Raw genomic sequence first — 20,996 nt, forward strand, 5'->3', positions numbered from 1 at the left:
GGGAGATTCCTGCAGCAGGTTATCTCACAAATTAACCTGTCTAATAGATATGATGGCAGGTTGAGGAACTGCATCTGAGCTGAGACACTGGTTACACACTGGTTGTATTTAAGCAATGAGATATTGACCTTCCATTAGTTCCGCACTTTACATTTTACTCTGTGTTGAAAGGTTTTGTGACACAAGAATAATAATAACATTGTTCAGGTTCTCTTCCCTGTAACACTCTGTTGTTGGTGCTCTGTTCGAGCCAGGCCAGTTTGCCTTGCAGCAAGAAGGATGTAGGTTTGAACGCTCTCTGTGGCCTTTCTGTGTCAAATTTGCGTGTTCTAACCATGAATACACAAGTTTTCTCTGGGTGCTCTGGTTTCCTCCCTTAGTGCAAAAACATTCATATTTGGTTAATTGGTTACTTGACACTAGGTGTGATTGCGAGCATGAACGGTTGTTTGAATTGTTTGTCTATATGTTGCCCTGTCGTGAACTGACGACCTGCCTAGGATGTACCTCACCTCTCACCCAGTGACTGGAGATAAGCACCAGCCCATCACAAACCTTGACAGGAACAAGCATGTACAGAAAATAAATGGATAAACATACGAACATACGTAGTACGTACACGTATTTATGTACGTATGTACTTAAAAAAATGTTATTTTTTTTTTTACAAACGAACAAACCACTGGCAGAAATAGGTGTGTAGTTGGCGTTTAGTTTATACATCATGATGATTTAAAGGCGTAGTACAACCTAGAGTTTAGCATGATTAAGCAAAGATGACCAGGAACATTATAGGAGTAATCAGATGAGATCCATTATCTTTACCCCTTTCTTCCTTTCCGGGTCATGGGGGCCACTGGTGCCTATATCCAGCTATATGAAAGATAGGGGACACCCTGGACAGGTCTCCAGTCCATCACAGGGACACATAGAGAAAAACGAGACAAACAACCATTCACTCTCTCACTCACACCTAGGGACAATTCAGAGTTACCAATCAGTCTAACGTGCATGTTTTTGGTCTGTGGGAGGAAACTGGAGTAACCGGAGAAAACCCAGGTATGCATGGAGAGAACATGCAAACTCCACCCAGAAAGGTCCTTGGTTCGATCTGGCAACCTTCTCACTGAGAGGCGGCAGCTCTACCAACTGCTCCACCGTGCCGCCCCAGACAAGACCCATATTTCTTAATTCAACAACTAGCTATAACTTAACATAGAAATGTGCAGTCTTTTCACATAGTAGAGAGTATCTTTTTTTGCATTCAAACTATTAGCATATTTTTAAAAAATCCCACAAAACAATTGTGATTAAAGTATATCTGGTATTTATGTTGCAAAGATTCATTTCCTCCCCTCTTTTTTGGCTGCTAACTACTGCAGGGATCGCCACATTGAGTGAACTCGCATAAAAGATTTGGCAGTTGTTTTACACTGGATGACCTTCATAACGTAACCTGGGCTCGAACTTGCAACCTCAACTGTGGCACTGTCCAGCAAAAGTTCCAATATAATTTTCTTTTTCAAATTCTGTAGTTTTGCTGCTTACATTGCATTTAATATTTGCAGTCATTACTATAAGAACTAAATGTTTTTATCACATCCCAACATCTTAAAAATGAAGTCATCGTTTTACTGAGCCATAAAGTTTTTGTAGACCAGAAGTCTTTTTTTTTAAATGTCTGACATGAATTGCAGTATTTCCTAAACCATTAAATAAATGGAAATTATATTACTATTTTTTTTTTAACCAAAAGATGCTTTTGAAAAATCTAGTGTGACATTTCAGAGATGAAGTACAATGCGTACAGTGACAATAAAACTTTATTTATTGAAAATATACACTAATTCAGTAGGATTTGACTATTCCATGACCCTCTCCCCATCCTTTTAGAATCCAGTTTGACGTTTAGCCATGTTTAAAAAATAGCAAAGCTGTGTGTGTGTGTGTGTGTTTGTGTGTTAGCTCAGCTCTGGAGCGAGCATTGCACTGTAGAGTCTAATATTGGTTCAGCCCTGTGGGTTATCAGTTCCTGCTCCCATGATACCTTCGTTAGCTCTCACAAAGAGGACAAATAAAGCCTGAGTGGGTAATAACAGCTCAGGTTAACAGTAAATACACAATCACATTACCTGTTTGACTGCAAACACATTTTGAGAAAAAAACCCAACAACTTTTGAGTGTATTTTGCTCCGCCATTGAAATTATTTTTAATCCAAACGCTAAGCGCAGATATTCTAACCTCCAACATATTATTGCCATATTGTGTTTAAATCCCATAGAATGAACTATTAGGGCTGTACCTTTTTCTATAGGGGCTATTTGTTGAGTTAACATATACAGGTCCTTCTAAAAAAAAAAAAAGCATATTGTGATAAAGGTAATTATTTTCCATAATGTAATGATAAAAATGAAACTTTCATATATTTCAGATTCATTGCACACCAACTGAAATATTTCAGGTCTTTAATTGTTTTAATACTGATGATTAAGGCATACAGCTCATGAAAACCCAAAATGCCTGTCCCAAAAAATTAGCATATCATGAAAAGGTTCTCTAAACAAGCTATTAACCTAACCATCTGAATCAACGACGTAACTCTAAACACCTGCAAAAGATTCCTGAGGCTTTTAAAAACTCCCAGCCTTGTTCATTACTCAAAACCGCAATCATGGGTAAGACTGCCGACCTGACTGCTGTCCAGAAGGCCATCATTGACACCCTCAAGCAAGAGGGTAAGACACAGAAAGAAATTGCTGAATGAATAGGCTGTTCCCAGAGTGCTGTATCAAGGCACCTCAGTGGGAAGTCTGTGGGAAGGGAAAAGTGTGGCAGAAAACGCTGCACAACGAGAAGAGGTGACCGGACCCTGAGGAGGATTGTGGAGAAGGGCCGATTCCAGACCTTGGGGGACCTGCGGAAGCAGTGGACTGAGTCTGGAGTAGAAACATCCAGAGCCACCGTGCACAGGCGTGTGCAGGAAATGGGCTACAGGTGCCGCATTCCCCAGGTCAAGCCACTTTTGAACAAGAGACTGCGTCAGAAGCATCTCGCCTGGGACTGCTGCTGAGTGGTCCAAAGTTATGTTCTCTGATTACAGTAAATTTTGCATTTCCTTTGGAAATCAAGGTCCCAGAGTCTGGAGGAAGAGAGGAGACACAGAATTCACATTGCTTGAGGTCCAGTGTCAAGTTTCCACAGTCACTGGGGTGTCATGTCATCTGCTGGTGTTGGTCCACTGTGTTTTATCAAGGGCAGGGTCAATGCAGCTAGCTATCAGGAGATTTTGGAGCACTTCATGCTTCCATCTGCTGAAAAGCTTTATGGAGATGAAGATTTCATTTTTCAGCACGACCTGGCACCTGCTCACAGTGCCAAAACCACTGGTAAATGGTTTACTGACCATGGTATTACTGTGCTCAATTGGCCTGCCAACTCTCCTGACCTGAACCCCATAGAGAACCTGTGGGATATTGTGAAGAGAAAGTTGAGAGACGCAAGACCCAACACTCTGGATGAGCTTAAGGCCGCTATCGAAGCATCCTGGGCCTCCATAACACCTCAGCAGTGCCACAGGCTGATTGCCTCCATGCCACGACACACTGAAGCAGTCATTCATGCAAAAGGATTCCCGACCAAGTATTGAGTTCATAACTGAACATGATTATTTGAAGGTTGGTGTTTTTTGTATTAAAAACACTTGTCTTTCATTGGTGGGATGAAATATGCTAATTTTTTGGGACAGGCATTTTGGGTTTTCATGAGCTGTATGCCATAATCATCAGTATTAAAACAATTAAAGACCTGAAATATTTCAGTTGGTGTGCAATGAATCTGAAATATATGAAAGTTTCATTTTTATCATTACATTATGGAAAATAATGACCTTTATCACAATATGCTAATTTTTTGAGAAGGACCTGTATATATATATTTTCTACCAGGCATTCTGTTTCCTACCTTCTTTTTTCAGGCAAAGATTGCAGCATTTTTACTTTTAACAACCTTAAGGGATGATAACTGCATTCATGAGATGTAACAAATTTATATTCTGTGCAAACACATGCCTGACTGGAGCCCAGTGGCACCACAACTACTGGTATGTCAGCAAACATCCTGAGACGTTTTCTCAAAAATCTTTTCATAACAGCTTGACTAACCCTTTGGGAGCCTGACTCCAGGTAACACAGATAGTGGGTCTAATGTTTAATGTGCAGCCTATTGACTGCAGTTCACTGCTTAGGTGTTGCAGTTTTTCCCAGATAAATAAACTTAAGAAAATGTCTCTGCCCCTCGGGATATCAAGTTCTGTTGCAGCACCTGAAGGATTATGAAAATCTAGTGTAACTTGATTTCACAAGTGCTCATTCTTATTGTGGGACAATTGTGTTGTACTTGTTTTTAGGTTTGCCAGAGCTGGTTATTGCCAAATATTTCATGAACCACTTGACATATTTTAATGAAATTCTTAAAAAGTAATGTGATGCTCACCTCATCTACTACTAACTTTTGTAGTCAACTGGATGTCACAGCTAGTCAACATTAGAAACACAAAGTGATGACTATTCAGTCAGTTTTGCAGGTATTGAGTTGAAATTTGATGTCGTAGATGTCGTCACCACATACTCTGAGTGCTAACAGATCATGTGTCTTTGTTAAAATGTACTGCATAACATATACACTTTCTTTTAGGAATATATCTTTAATTTTGTAAAGAGTTTACTTAACATTTTGTATTTTGACAGTTTGCAAAACAAAAGATATACCGTAGTTTGGGATATTCTTGAGCTTTTTGTTTCAAATTTTACAAGTCTAATAGTGGAGAGTAGAAGCAATTTCTAACATTAGCCATTTTCTTGTCTTTTATAACTGGTTTATTACCATATTTAATTTATTTTTTATTTTCATTCTCATTGTATTTACCATTGTACTGTATATTTTTGAAAAATAACCAAATATATATTTAAATTGTGTAGTGTCAGCGATAGCTGGATTTTGCTTCTTAGAGATAGCAAAAGAGAATGTAGGACTTCATGAGCCCCTCCCTGGAAACACCCCCAGGTGGAGATAAAAAGAGTGTAAAAAGGTAGGAGGGAAAGTTGACAGAGGGAGGAGGGACAAACACAAACGTGCTGTCTCTCTGGGCTTGTATATTTAATATTTTATAATTACAATCAGGAGCTCCTTTAATTGACTCCATCTGTGACCCCCCCCCGAGTATTCATCGTGTGTTAGAGAGGGAAAACGTTTCAAGCAGTGTTAATAAGCACTGGGGTGAAAAACACTCATGAAATCTAGTTTGTGGTATATTTAAGTAAGAAAATGAATGTACAGTAGCTCTTTTTTCCAAACATATTATTTGTCTCTGTTTTTTCTTTCTGAATACTAATGTGCTCTGCATGTACATGTGCACACCTAACACACAGCAGCCACTCGTTTATCTCGTCTTTAGCTGCTGCCACGCCTGGGTTTTTAGATTTAGTTCAACCAGATTATGCGTGTCTCGGCTTCTCTAAAGGTCAGTGTTGGCATTTTCCCGAGTGATGAAATCACGTGAAATTGGCCTCACAGAGCACCATGCCTGTCCTTGCCTCGTGTCAGTATTTGTTGTGGGTTCATTTTTCTGCTTTCAACACAGGAAATTAATTTGCCACCAGTTTCAAGGATGCAAATGTGTCATCATGAGACTACATGGACACTCAATGACTATATGTGATTATGAACTACTTAAAAGTACCTTCATGGGTTCAATGTTCAGTTTTTGACTAAAGAACACGTTTCACAATAATAAGAACATTTTCAAACGACGTGTGACCGACGAGCCACCAGTCCTTAATTTGTGATTAAAAAAGGCAGCGGTTGGTTGATGAATGGTCAGCCCTACAGGCAACGTGTGTAAGTGCGTTAGTTTTATGAAATCGCTTGTTGCCCAGAGTTCAGATGCACTCATCAGTCTTGAGAATGTCATGCAGCTTCAGGCTGCAGGTAATCCAATTTTAACACAAGGCAGCAATGTCTCGTAATGACAATCACCTTACACTGACTGGTCTGAGAGCGTGTGAGTGTCCTGATAAATATACATGTATGTGTGTTACGGTTGTGTTTTTGTCATATGATGCTTTTCATCTACGTCACACACACACACACACAGTGCTCTACTGTCCTTGGAAGTCAAGGACATCTTGTTTTCTCAGGTGAGGAGACACAGACTGTTTCTGCCGTTTGTGAGAGCTGGGCAGAAATGAGGACACGGAGGGGAGATGAAGCTGAGTGACCGCTGGACAGAGTTGAAAATAAGAAATCTTATTTGACCGATCAATCACACTTTTCTGACTTAAAATTATCCCAATTTGAAAAACCAACAATGTTCACTCAGTTCATCTGGGCATTTTCTTTTTTGTGCTGAGACGTTTCGCCCTCCATCCGAAGGGCTTCATCAGTCTGAGGAAACACCAAACAAACTGGTTCTCCACCAACAGCCTACTCCAAAGTGGAACATAAACGGTTATGTTGGTGCTAAGATGGTCTCTGGGGCACGCCCTCTCCCTCGTCGACATGTCAGACTGGTTCAAAACACCGAAGTCCAAGCTCAATAATCCACGTATAAAATCCAACACTGTTCAGTCAGGTCATCTGGACCTGGGTTATTGAGCATGGACTTTGGTGTTTTGAACCAATTTGAATAATTAATGAGCACATGAGCTGCATAATAAAATGAATCATAAACATCATTATCAAAAGATGAATTTCCCTCGTTTCAGTCTGTTAAAATTGTGTTTTGAAACATTCCAAACTCCAGAATTCATTTCAAACTTGTGGCTGTGAAACTATAAACCTGTCTCCCTCTCCTTCTGTCTGCTGGTGGGCTTGACTCCCCACGTTAGCTGACATTTCAGTGCTTGGAGGTCTTTTGATCTTTGATTTCACATCACAATCTCTGCTCATCACACTCTCCATCCCCCACTTCCTTTTTTTTTACCCCTTCATCCTTTCATCATCCCATGGCTGTATTGCTGAATCGGCTGATAACTCTCTGAAGTAATGGCCTGTGAGCTGAAAAAGAGCAAGGGAAAGGGAGATGGGGGGGGGGGGGCCCAAGGGGGGGGGATCAGGAGAGATGAGAAAAATACGAGATAATTTGTTCAAGGTTTTTGAGGAGATAGAGGCAATAAATTTGAATTACTAAATTATTTAGGTATGTATATGTTTTAAATAAACAAGATTATAGGCTACATATAATATTATCTTTCCATGCAGTTCATTACTCTTTCATGCTCTCTGACATTTTTTTTTTTTGTTTTTATTATTTATCTTGTGGGGGGTGGGGGGGGACATAAAAGCATCACCTGAAAAGCTTCACCTGGCTGCTGCTTTTCCTCTTAAATCACACAGAAGCAGAAATGGTAGGCTTCCTTTGCACATCCATTTTTTTCATTTTGGCTTTGTTTTTTGTTTTAGTTGAATGAATATTAAAGACCAGTTAATTTATTATGCCCTGATACATAAAACTTTAGATTGGAAATAAAGTCATATATAAAGCAAAGAAGTTGAATATGTATTTCTCTCCTGTTATATGATTTATAAATGACAGACACATGTTCAGGCTGCTGTTGGGTGTATCTTAGATCCTTGTATACTGTTTCTTGTTTTAATATTTTATATTGTTGCTATTTTTGGGTGTAACTGGAAACTTGAGTACACAATTTCTTCCCACCTCATGTACCACATGTGATGCGAATGACAATAAAGAACCTTGATGTCACTTTTTCACCTGTTGTTTTCTGTATCTACTGTCATTTTTACTACAGATTGAATCCCTGTTGATGACATGGTTTATCACGGCAGCTGCAGCTCAGGGTTTTTCACAGCTTGTGTGTGTGTGGCTCTGTGGATCGTATAAATTGCTGCTCTGTGTAGCACCCTACACAACACACACAGGACTTTCAGTAGATTTCTAAGTTTTTTCTAGAATTACTGCACTGGGGTAAAGTGGTAAAAGTAGCCAACAAAGTAGTACAATGCACTCAAACTCAACAGTTCTTTATTACTGATAAGATCACAAAGTGGTTTGTCTGAAATGAATCTTATTGGGTGGTCTATAATAAAATGAGCACATTGTAAAGTCCAGTGATGGATTTGCTCTGGATACAGGCTTCCACCAAGTTGTAGGTAGAGTCATTATGTGGAACAAGGCGGCAAACAGAGAGGGAACAATGGATGTCTTTATTTTCTGGTCGAGGATGGAAGCAGCGACTCTGTGATGTTGAAACTGAAAGGTTATTTGTTTGACCACTCTGAGCAAAAGGTTTAGGCCAGTCCTGCCTGCAGGAAGGACCTGTCATGCTGTTTGAAGCTGCTGGTTGAAACTAGAGCCAACTGTTCTCAGATCCATTTTCATCTATTCTCTCTCTCTTTTGTTGTTCCCCTTACATGTTATAGCTTTGCTTTTACCTCTGTTCTGTCAGTCCTCTCCTTTTTTCTCCATCATTTCTCATTATGTTTATACAGTTTTTGTCTGACATATATATATATATATATATATATATATAACAGTTTAGAAAGCAAAGCTATTTTCCTTTTTTCTCTAAGAATCCTATATGTTTTTATAAGTAGTTACATTATTTTTAAGAAGGGTTATCAAACACCCAGATGATATCATGCTTTCAGTGGGCCTGAGATACCTTGTTGTCATTGCGGTATGATTCAGGACAAAACCAAGATGGGTGGAAGCCAACCTACCACTGTTATGGTCAATATATGTTAGGTTAAGCTGACATGGGGCAAGAGTGTGATGACAGACAACTGAACAACCTGCTGGCCGCAGGATTTATAGATGAAGATGTGCAAGGCACACTTTATGCGTAGTGCTCCATGTCAATGCCACTGTTTCACTCCATGCTATATGGTTCAGGAATATCGGCTTCATTTATTTAACAAAAAGAAACTGGGGGATGTGGCATGGCTTGATCGCTGATTTATGAACAACCAGAGGGGCTCATCTTTGCAGCTGTACTGCAGGGCAGCTTTGGGAAAGGAGCTACAGGCTTAAATTCTCAGACAATAACAATTTAAATGGAATAGCAATCAAAATCCAAACTTTCATCCTGTTTACCAGGTGTATTAATGAAACAATTTATTACCTCTGAAACTCTACTGCTGGGTGCAAATAATTATTTCATCTCGTCCTTGTTTGGTTTATTCAGCTGACACATACAAGGAAGTGTGTGAAAGTTAGTAAATACTACATTTGAGACACACAAGTCTGCATAAAGGTGTAAATCTGAAAGATCTTAAAGGGATTTCCATTGGTGGTATTGGATGCTTGAAATGGGAGAATTATTTTGTACTGTAAAAAGTTCATGACCTCTTTGAAATCTTAAGGCTTTCTCCATCTACTGCTGCATTAATATTATGGCAACAGGTTCAGGAGGTGATTTTCTGTTCATCTTTGACTTCAATAGCTTCATCTGATAATCTGATAAGAAGCTGTTATCAGTACCCTTGTCTCACCCCACAGGTAGGCCTGTCACAATAACAAATTTTGCTGGACGATTAATTTTCTCAGAAATTATTGCGATAAACAATAATATTGATTGAAATTTGACAATAATCAGTCATTATTGTCAAATTTAAGAAGAAATGTTTAATTTGTTTTGTGTGTAGTAACTTTTTTTGACCACCGGATGGCAGTCATAAGACTTTGAACCGAAGGATGGACAGTGAGAGAGCGAGCAGCGTGTCTCTTTAAGAAAAATAGACGAGAGACCCCTTGGTGACCTGGGCTGTTTCTCTTCGGTTCTCAAAATGACACACAGTTGATGTGGTTTGAGCTCTTTAGCAAAGCATTTTTCACACAAAACTTTTAATTAAAAAAATCAGTAAACAAGTTCTCAGCTTGTATTTGCAGAGAAAAACTTTTTACACGAAGGCACGGGTTTCAACCGTGAATTTTGGAGCTTTGACAAAACAGAGGGTTTTTTTCCCGAGGTCGGCCTGTTCGATTAGCTTGTAGCTTAGCTTCTCATCTTAGCTGCTTTTATTGATCCAAAAACACGATTTTGGACAGTTAAAATGGACTTTAAGGAGAAAAGAGAGAGGGAAGGCTCAGTGAAGAGCACCAGAGTTGAGCCTTTTGTCATCCAGTGTCTTAAGTAGAAAGAGAGACACAAAGAAATGATAAAGCCGATAAATGAAAATGAGGTTGATAATTTTCATTTATCATGCGATTAATTGATTTATTGTTTATTGCGACAGGCCTACCCACAGGTCCTAGGCTGTAAACTGAACTCTATTCACACAGCAACAAGCTATATTAGCTCTAAAAGACATTACTTCTTCATTGTTCACCTTTACTATTTTAAAATGACCATGCGGCTTAGAGCTGTCTCACTGTTTGATTTTACATTGCAAGCCAGCATTGCTGAATCAGCTAAAGTACAATAGCATCATGTTAGTGTGGGATGTTCCACTGTGCTGGCTGCCTCTGGCACACACATACATCTATTCAGTGCTGGGAATACTTCTGCTGTCATCACAGAAGTGCATTAATTTTATGCAACAACCCTCAACTCTGTCTCCATACAACCATCCAGTATATTTGTGTTGTGTAATGATTCATTTGTCCCACTTTGAATGAAAAGTGTGGCGATCCTTTTCATTACCCATCAGATCCTGTAATGTTTATACATTTTCTGTACAATGATTTTATAATTTATATTATAGCCCTAAAAGGGCAAGCCCTAAGTTTCAGGAATACACAGCAAGTTTGCTGAATACTAGTTTTCCCCCCATTTTAAAACTGTGACAAAGGGTTGAGAAAGACGTGCCTGTTGCCTGAAGTCACGTTTCCTTCACTTGTGAAAAGGTTTTCTAAACAAACTGAAGTGAAATTGAGCTGAAAGAGTGCACAATAAATCATTAAGGCCTTTCTGGGGACATTGTTTTAATTAATGTATTTATTAGGAGATTAAATGATGTCATTCATACAACATCTTAAATAAGGCAGAATGTCCAAATTAAATCTATTAAATCAATAAACTAAAGGCTAACGACATGCAGACTAGCTTTATCTCCGGCTTCAGCTTTGGTTAATTTAATAACTCTGTGGTTCTTTGTTCACTGCATCTGTAGTCTTTTGCATTTCTTTTGTCAGTGTGATTACTTTGTGTTTCTTGTTCATTTGTCTTAATCTGCTTCTATTTTTTTGTTGTTTCCAAGTCATCATTTTTTTCCTACCCTGTCGTTATATAATTTGTCTTTATGTTGTCTGCATACCTCCTCGTCTCCTCAGGGTTAGGGTTTGTTCCTGAGACAAAAATATCAGCCACAGAGTTTCACTAATTAAGTATCCTGGATCGGTGTGTGTCTGTGCGTTGTGTTGTGTTGACATAACTTTGTCTTTTCTCAGGGTAACAATCAGTAAGAGTTTAGGTTCAGTTTGTTGCATTTGTTCTCTGCAAATTAAAAAACAAATCAAAATAAATAAGTGAATTATTGAATAATATGAATAATATGTGAGATCACATTTCTGTTGAGGACGCACCCACTGAATGAATAATAAATAGCTGTGTAGCTTTTTATTCACGGAGCTTCACTCTTTTACTATTTACTCTTTGAAATAGATCAAAGAAACAAGTACACAATTCAAAAATATTTATTATACTGTTATATTTCAACTGGGTAGGAAGTTTTTTTTCTCAGAGCAGTTAATTAATTAATCAAACATTGTAACTAATTCTCCTTTAGGATATTTATTCTTTTAGTTTATAAACCACTGGACAGCATTAATTGGAGTGATTCCAGTCCTTTTGGGTCTGACCAAAGCTCACTGGTTCTGGACATATTCTGGGTCATCAAACAAGAAACTACAGAGGCTGTTTTGACACTGACTCCTTTACCAAGCTAGTTTAAAATTTTTTCATTTTACAATATTTTAAACACTATTAGTAATCAAATGTAATTATAATCATTGTTCTTATTGGAGTAAGCGCCATCTGTTCTTCTTGTGTTTCATATTTTCTGTCTATAGTCGTGCCCCACTTACATAAATGCACACATTCTCTTTTTGAGTAAAATTCTAACTTTTTGTTTGCTATAACGAGTCCCACAGAAATTAATAAAATCTGATTCCAAGCTGATCTGCTCCCATCAGAGCCAAAGAGATTTACAGTATGAGCTGTTTAAAAAAAGTCATTTTATCTATTTCTGTCCTGATTTTTTAAGTTAAACTTCTATTTTTTTCTGAGTGGCTGCAGCTTCTTTTCACTCCGTTTTTCATTTCTGTTTGTGTTTTTTTTATGTGCACATGCAGGTGCACGGTATGAGATGGATGACTGTAATTTTCATTTTTTCTTTACACCATTTCATCACCACAGCTTTTGTACACACATTGTTTTCTACATGCACTTATGGCCCAAGGCACTACTTTATCACCAGAGGAAACAAACAGGGGTGTTAAATCAGTGGCAGATTGCATTACACCTCAGTAAATGTTGCTTTATATACAGGGACACAGAACTTGGTGGTAAGCATTGTTATGCACAGCTATGAAGACACAGTCGGTAAACTCGTATGATAACTCACGGATGACAACACACAGGTTTGCTGATTGTGTGTGAACACACTCCAGCAGAAAATAAAAGTGACTTGAGGAGTTTCAAGCGATTTCTTTAAAGTTTTTGATGAGATTAAGTTATGATTTAAGTTTTTCCTTTTTGTAAAGATTTGCTTTGTTTTAAACGGAATATGGAAACACGTTGTGCAATGTAATTTGTGTAATGTTTGATTTGTAATGATATGTAGACATTTATTATGAGGATACCTGTGCAGTCTAAGTGTGTGCATTTGTGTAAGGGCACACAGGAGGGTGTGTGATAAGAAAGAACATACATGGCGCAGTCACATCTAATCAGTATTTCTTTCTTTTATGGGCTTTTTATTACATGATTCATTTAAAGGTCACTGAATATGCAACAATGGCTCATAAAAATCCAAATAAAGGTTAACCCAATCAAGTAATGTGTAAAGAAAAAAAGAGGATTTGTATAAAACAATCCCATTTTGCAACTCATGAAAGGAATCTAAATTTGGTTTTCTTTGGTGAATGAAGATTAGCAAGTGGTTATAGGTTCTTTTACATGATAAAATATAAAATTTACTAAATTTCAAGGCTTTTTTTTTTTCACAAATCCCCTCTACTGTGCTTACCGTATTTTCCGCCGTACATGTCGCACCGCCCTATAAGTCGCATCAGTCCAAATATGTCTAATAAAGTGGAAAAATCCACAAATACAGTACGACGCTTCGCCATATACATCACATCTATTGTGATTCACCGCTTATGCGTCGCGTTTGTTATGCATTATCGCTGACAACCCGGAAATATGGGCCGAACCCAGAAATGTGGGCCGAACCTGGAAATGTGGGCCGGTGTTGTGCCAAAAATCGATGGGCTGCCAAATGACAACCGCGGAGGCGTGCACGGGAGAACTGAATTTAACACGATTAACAATTTTTGATCAAAATTATAGCAAAGATATGTCTCCGTCTAACTTTTTCTTAATAAATGCACTTTGACGGTCAAATCTGCTGCATTTTAAAAGCCAATACGTGGAAACAGGAATGCGCAGAGGGCGACTCGCTGTGCATTTCTTCCAAATTTAACAAGATAACCACCTAAAAACAATCATTTGTTTGCTTGAAATTATAGTAAAGGTGTGTCTCAGTTGAACTTTTACTTGATAAATGCACTTCAATGGTCAAATTAGCTGCATTTCGCGGGGGTGGTGCAGCGAATTAAAGCTGATTTGACGGTTGCTCCAGGCAGATGATGGTGGCATCTATGGCAAGCTGATTGTGTCATTAATAGCCACTTTTACCTATTACATGAGACAATGGCATGCCGTACTACTCGAGTGTCATCTAGCGGCTGAAAATTGTAATGTTCAATATTTTCAGTCAGAATGAATGAAAATGGTCATATCTCAACCTAAAATTGGTTTATAAATATGAGGGAAAAGCCACAAATACGTCGCTTCAGTGTAAGTCGCTGGGCATGTAAATTATGCAAAAAACTGCAACTATAGGACGAAAAATATGGTACTTTTTTCAGCCGATCAGACTGTGTGTGTGTTTGTGTGTGTGTGTTAGGGCTTTTTGGCATTGTTAAAAGTTTGTTGATGATGGTCTGCAGAGCTGCATGTAGACGTGTCTTTCAGCTGAACAGGATATGATATCATTATAAGACAGACTATTGATTAAACACTATCTGTGTCATTAAAGTACTATTACCGTTATGATCTGCTCTATTCCAAACACAGAAACAGCCTATGAATGGGCAGGCTATTGTTGGTGTGCAGATAATGTGAAAGTGTTTCTCACACAGACACACACACACATGGGTTGACACAGATAATATGATGAAGCATTCGGCCTGTAGCCTGATGGTCACCCTGGAGTGGGAGATAATTGTACTTTTACAACCTCAGGGATTGTATGTGTGGGTGTGAGACACAAAAGGTTTTTAATAATAGGCAAATATATCATCAAGTTGAGGGCCTCTAATGATGCCTAACCGTCTGTCTAAAATAAATAAAAGAACAAATAACAGCACTTTTAAGTCACTCATTAGGTTTTGATCGCAGGCTGAGATTTTTTAACCAATCTTTATATTTGAAATAAAAAAAAGAAACAGCCCATTTGATTAACATTTTACTGTGCAGAGTTTGATTTAACAACTAATATATTTTATTAACAAATGCTAACAAGCTATGAGATTACTTTTAGAGTTTTTTTTCTGTTCAGAGATTTTAGATTCCTACCAAGTTGCTGACATTATGCAAGTACCGTGTCTTGATATCATTCCAATTTCTAAAGATACCCTGAGGTTGAATATATTAATTTGCATAAGATCTTAAGACTGTGGAGAGACACTGGGACTGACTGAATGGTAATGCCAGAGCTGAAAACTGATGAGAGCAGAATTACCAGTTACTTGGCAACCATCTAATGTTTTTGGTCTAAAAACATGTCCAAAGCATCTATTTGTATGCCTTGGAGCTTTCTCTTTAGAGCATACAGCTGATGGCCTGATCCCAATTCAGCGCTGACATTTTCTTCTGGGAGTCAGCAACACTAAGTGTACAGAAGTACCGTTTCCTCTAATTTTCTGGCTCTTTGGAGGAAAGGGGGTGTCCAACCAAGGGGGTCAACAGGATGAAGAACTTGAGTTTATTTTTTGCTTTTAATAACAGCAATAAATTATATATTGTATAAAAATTATAATAACAAATAGTACATTTAAATACATAAAGAATGAAAACTTTTAAAACTTCAATGGTTTATTGACAAAGTGTGCAGTTTTACTTACAGCAGTGTTCTTCGGAGCTTCTCAAAGAACTTTTCCACAAATTCTTTGTATAAAAATACATTTTTTATTGTTTTTTGTTGTCATTCATCCGTCTGTCTACACTGAACAAAAATATAAATGCAACCCTTTTGTTTTTGCTCCCATTTTTCATGAGCTGAACTCAAAGATCTCAGGGTGCATTCACACCAGCCCTGTTTAGTCCGCTTTAATCGAACTCTAGCTTGTTTTCCTAGAAAGTCCGGTTTGTTTAGGGAGGTGTGAATGCGCCATCGAACTCTGTCACGTAACAAAAAGGCGAACTCTGGCCCATGCTAAAACCTAGGTCTTGGTCCGGTAGAAGCGAACTCCAGCGCGGTTCGAGTACAGTGTGAATGTAAACAGACTGGACCCCGCTCCACAGGACAAACACGCATTTCTCTTACCTTATATGGAGCCGTCAGCTGCCTTGTGTGGAAAAACAATATTCTCCATGGTCTTCTGTCTCATCTTCTGCTCATGCTAAGTCCATTTTTGAAAAATGACAAAATATAACTCCTAAAACTGCTAAAACTTGATGCCACTTCGTTTTTATTTTTATTTCCAGAAGAAGAAGAAGACGTGTCTTCAGAGGTTTTTGTGTCGTTTCTTTCAGTAGTTCTTGGTGCAGCGCCCCCTCAGACGAGCGGGGGAACAGGTTGGTTCAACAGGTTGACTCGACTGCACAGTGCAGTGTGAATGCAAACGCACCAGCTCAAATGTAAACAAAAGGTCATGAATATTGGTCCCGAACCGAACCGAGTCTACCGGACTATCAGGTGTGAAAACAACCTAAGACTTTTTCTATGGACATAACAGACCCTGTTCTCTCAAATATTCACGTTTGTGTGAATCTGTGTTAGTGAGCACGTCTCCTTTGCCGAGATAATCCATCTACCTCACAGGTGTGGCATATCAAGATGCTGGTTAGACAGCATGGTTATTGTGCAGGTGTGCCTTAGGCTGACCACAATAAAAGGCCACTCTAAAATGTGCAGTTTTGTGACACAGCACAACACCACAGAAGTTGCAAGTTTTGAGGGAGCTTGCAGTTGGGGGCCGAGATGTGGTAGAGGCAGGGCAGCTGACTCGGGACCTGAAAGTCCCAGGTTCGATCCCCAGTCATTGCACGTCTCGTGGTGTCTCTGAGCAGGACACCATATCCCCAATTGGTCTCCGCGTGCTTTCAATAGCTGCCCACAGCGCCACCTGGGGGTGGATGTGTTAAATGCAGAGAGCCAATTTCATCATTATATGTTCCCATACAATGATGACAACACATAACACATTATTGATATGCTTACTGCAGGAATGTCCACCAGAGCTGTTGCCCATGAATTGATTGTTAATTTCTCTACCATAAGCCATCTCCAAAGGAGTTTCAGAGAATTTGTCAGTACATCCAACCAGCCTCACAACTGCAGACCATGTTTAACCACACCAGCCCAGGACTTCCACATCCAGCATCTTCACCTCCTAGATTGTCTTGAGTCCAGCCACTCGGGCAGCTGCTGCAACAATCGTTTTTTATAACCAAAGAATTTCTGCACAAACTGTCAGAAACCTTGTCAGGAAAGCTCATCTGCATGCTCGTCACCCTCATCAGGGTTTCCACCTGACTGACATCTTTCGTCTTTTATCCAAAAGACTTCTTCAGCCTGAAGAAGTCTTCTGGATAAAAGATAAAACGTTTCATCAAAGAAGAATCCATCCAGACGACTGGACTTTACCTGGTTAAATTTATCTACCTGGATTATTGAGCATGCATCAGGACACTATTGATGGTTTAGCATTTAATTTTTTTTTTAATAGAGCATGACTCAGTGTTTTTACCAAGTATCAAGAATGAAATAATTTTGATAAAGGTTAAAGGTGGAGGAAATACTCATGAGAAAACCCATTTATAGCCGATTGCATGCTTCACGTAAAGTGGAAAGAGGAATCATTGTTCCCCCTCAAAACATCCTTTGATTCAGACAACGGTCGAGCAGTCAAGCAATAAAAAATGATTTCCTGCAAAGAGGGCTGCTCTGAAATGATGATCTGCTCATTTTATTGTTTCTCACCCCATTTCTTTTATAAAACTTTCCCTTTAAACTGTCTTTCTAGGTGGATCTTTGTTCTTACTTTTTTGTTTTTCTTAATTCTTGCTTATTTGTTGTAAACTTAGCTTATTTTTCTGGCTTCTTTTGCTGTTATAGAAAATTATATCTGAGAATTAGTAGTTTGAGGAAGAAAGTTTTGTGGAAGCAACTGTCTCTGTGTGTTGAACTCCTCGCTGTCTTCTTTCATGTTTGAGAACTTCCTCAATATGTTGCCGTTGTTCTGCAGTGCTAATTACCATACCAGGAACAGTTACTGTAATGAGAAAAAAAAAATTGTTTAGTGCATTTTTATGCCTATATAACACATTTATATTGGAACATTTTCATCCACCCATCCATTATCTTCACCAGCGTCTTCATTTTCAGAACGCGGGGGTCACTGGTCCCCATATGCAGCAGTCACTGTGAGAGAAGCGGGGGACACCCTGGACAGGTCTCCAGTCCATCACAGGGACACATGGAGACAAACGAGACAAACAGCCATTCACTCTCTTACTCAAACCTAGTGACAATTAAGAGTTACCAGTCAGTCTAGCAGGCATGTTTTTGGTCTGTTGGATGAAACCAGAGTATCCGGAGAAAACCCACACATGCACGGAGAGAACATGCAAACGCCACCCAGAATGCCCTCCAGGTCATGATTCGATCAAACGAGCTTCTCGTTGACAGGTGGCAGCTCTACTAACTGCTCCACCGTGCCGCCCAGGAATATTTATTTTATTTCCATTTATAGAAATCTAGAATATTCTAGAATTGCGCCGCTCGGGTTGGCTGCATGCTGGAGCAGCTCTGTTACTTTCATACAGAGATTTTGTTTTTGGAAACTTTATTTCCTCTTTTTCTGGATGTAAATCACATTTTTTGAATGATTGTTTCCTCTGGTATCAGATGTTGTGCAGCTGGAAGGATTTTTACTAAAACGTTTTTAGTTTTGGACATTTGTTATGATGCGTAACCATGACAACAAGGTGGGGTTTTTTTTGTGTGTTTTTTTGTTTGTTTGTTTGTTTTAACAACTGGGAGCAGCTGATTAACACCTCAAAAGCTTAAATAATATCTCGGCTACAGCACCAAATCTCAAATGAGTTGAAAAGGAGGTGCCGTAGATGCATTTCCATCTCCCTGCCGGCTGTGCTCGAGTGCCTGACCACTGAGATCCTGGAACTAGCAGGAAACGTGACTCATAACAGCAGAAGGACCGAGATTGTCCCCCGACACCTGCAGCCAGGTGTCCGCAGCTACAAGCAGCTCGGCATGCTGCTGGGAGGAGTGGCCTTCACTCTGGGAGGAGTTTTGCCCAGCAGCCCTGGGGAACCGAGAGGCCAGCCGAGTGGGTGGACGGATCGGATGGCATCTGCAGCCAGTTTCTTCGGATCCACTGTGAGACGGACCTTTACAAGAGATCCTTCCTGCCTACAGCCATCAGTATCTATAACATCTCTTAACGAAACGAGGATAATGAGTTACAACAACAAATAATTTCCCTTTGGGATTAATAAAGTATTTCTGAATTGAATTGAATAAATAAAAACATCAGTAGTTCAGATATCACTACAATAATACCATGGCACATGCTGTTAGTTTGAGTCACGAACACACAAATTCATTTAATCGTCTTAATGAGATGAAAAATGTAGCTTTTACCAGACAGGACAGCTCAGTTGGGAATGTGTTATTTTACAAATCCTTCCCTGATGGACGATGAGCAAAAATAGCCAAGGGCTAAATTCAGCAGAAATCTGGGCAGATTTAGAGTGACCGCTCTGGAAACTGTGATGAACTTAAAGCACGTGCACAACTGTTTTGTGAGGACACTGCATTCACTCACATTCATTGTGGAGAAATAATTCAATCGGTAATCAAAACTGAATTGTCACTAGTTGAAGTCTCTCCTAAACTCTGCGCCAAACAGGACTTTGGTGTTGACATTTTACTTTCTAATGACAGACTTAATGGACTTATTGGTCTTAAAGAAGTTACAAGAAAAGTGCATACACCGGTACATTCACATTTTTTCCATTTGCTGTAATGATTTGCTGTAATGTGCACGCAGCTGCATGTTATTGCTTTGTGTGCATGTGTCTTGTGTGTTGGCCTTAAACGACATTTTCACTATATCAGTATATACATCCACTCATGGGATCTGGTCGTGTCTTTATGCGTGTGTGTTTCAGTGAGAGTGAGTGTGCATGATTTGGTGCAGCAGCTTGGTTGCTTATCAGCTAAAAATGTGCCACGTTGACAAAAACGTGTGGACTCGTTTCTTATTCCTTTAGGATATGATGAGGAATCAGAATCAAAATAACGTCATTAGGAAGCAGGGAGCAATCTCAAGTTTGATTACAAACAGCCCGAGGCCGATGATATGTGTGTATTAGAGAAACACCACATAGTATATACTGTACTGGTTCACTATATTGTGTGTACACATGTGTATATAGTACAATGTACAAAAATAATTCCTTTTTTGCATTTCTATACACTTTTTAAGGCTAGAAGTTGAAGCAAATTGTCCTTGATGGCACTATTTGTTTTTTGTTTCTTCTTCTTAAACACATTTCTGTCATCCAGTAGTTTTATTTATTTATTTATTTTACTGTCAATGTCTGTGCAGAATAATTCAACAGTTCAACACTTTTTCCCTCACTTTTTAAAATATGTCTAATGTGTAGTACTGGTAGTTTCTGGTACAACCTCACATTTCTCTGAGGTGCATGGAGAGGGGAAAAAATTGTCATAGGTTTTAAAATATTTAAAATAGCTAAAGAGGTGATAATGTCAGTTTAATGTGGGGAAAACACATGCATTTTGGATTTTACAATTAAAAAAATTCTTAAGATAGTGTGTTATTTGCATCTAGATTTTTTTACACAATATTTTTACATTTGTTTGAATAAGTATGTTACTGTGTTGAAAATTTAGTATCAATTCATTTCAATTTCAATTCAGTTTATATAGCATCAAATCACAGCAGAAGTCATCTCAGGGCACTGTTCAATAATATTCACATACATAAAAAGCCAATTAGTAAAAGTTATTTATCTAAGGAAGACAGCAGATTGTGTTATATCTTCATTTTGTCAGACTCCCATCCTGAACGCCCCTACAAGCACCTTGCAGATGCTGGATGCTGTCTGTCACAGTGCCCTAAAATTCATAACTGGCTGTAATTACCGTACCCACCACTGCACCCTGTATTCACTGGTTAACTGGTCATCATTAACTTCACGCAGACTCTCTCACTGGTACATTTTCATCTTTAAATAACTTCTTGGTCTGCTGCTTTCATACATCAAATAGGATGGCTAAAAGGAAAAAAGGTAACAAAACAAAAAAAAAACAGCTAGATTCCAAGACAAATGTATAAAACTAAAAACAGGAACATGTCTGCATTGGTCCCTGCCAGGAGTCCAACAGATTCTTAAAGCCACTTAGAGAGGTCAAGATTTGAAGCTCTCGACCTTGACCTCTCTAAGTGGCTTTAAGAATCTGTTGGACTCCTGGCAGG

General features: G+C 38.9%; 1 protein-coding gene across 1 annotated transcript in view; it reads left to right on the forward strand.

The window, feature by feature from the left end:
• The first annotated feature begins 501 nt into the window (after nucleotides 1-501).
• The window catches only part of smyd3 (SET and MYND domain containing 3), a 52,134-nt gene continuing 31,639 nt past the window's right edge, over nucleotides 502-20,996 (forward strand). Inside the window, exon 1 of the mRNA XM_037693601.1 lies at nucleotides 502-573. Coding sequence (XP_037549529.1) covers nucleotides 502-573 — 72 coding nt within the window. The remainder of the gene's footprint in view (nucleotides 574-20,996) is intronic.

Source organism: Nematolebias whitei, chromosome 2 (assembly GCF_014905685.2).
Source record: "Nematolebias whitei isolate Nwh7 chromosome 2, NemWhi1, whole genome shotgun sequence".
Taxonomy (NCBI): domain Eukaryota; kingdom Metazoa; phylum Chordata; class Actinopteri; order Cyprinodontiformes; family Rivulidae; genus Nematolebias; species Nematolebias whitei.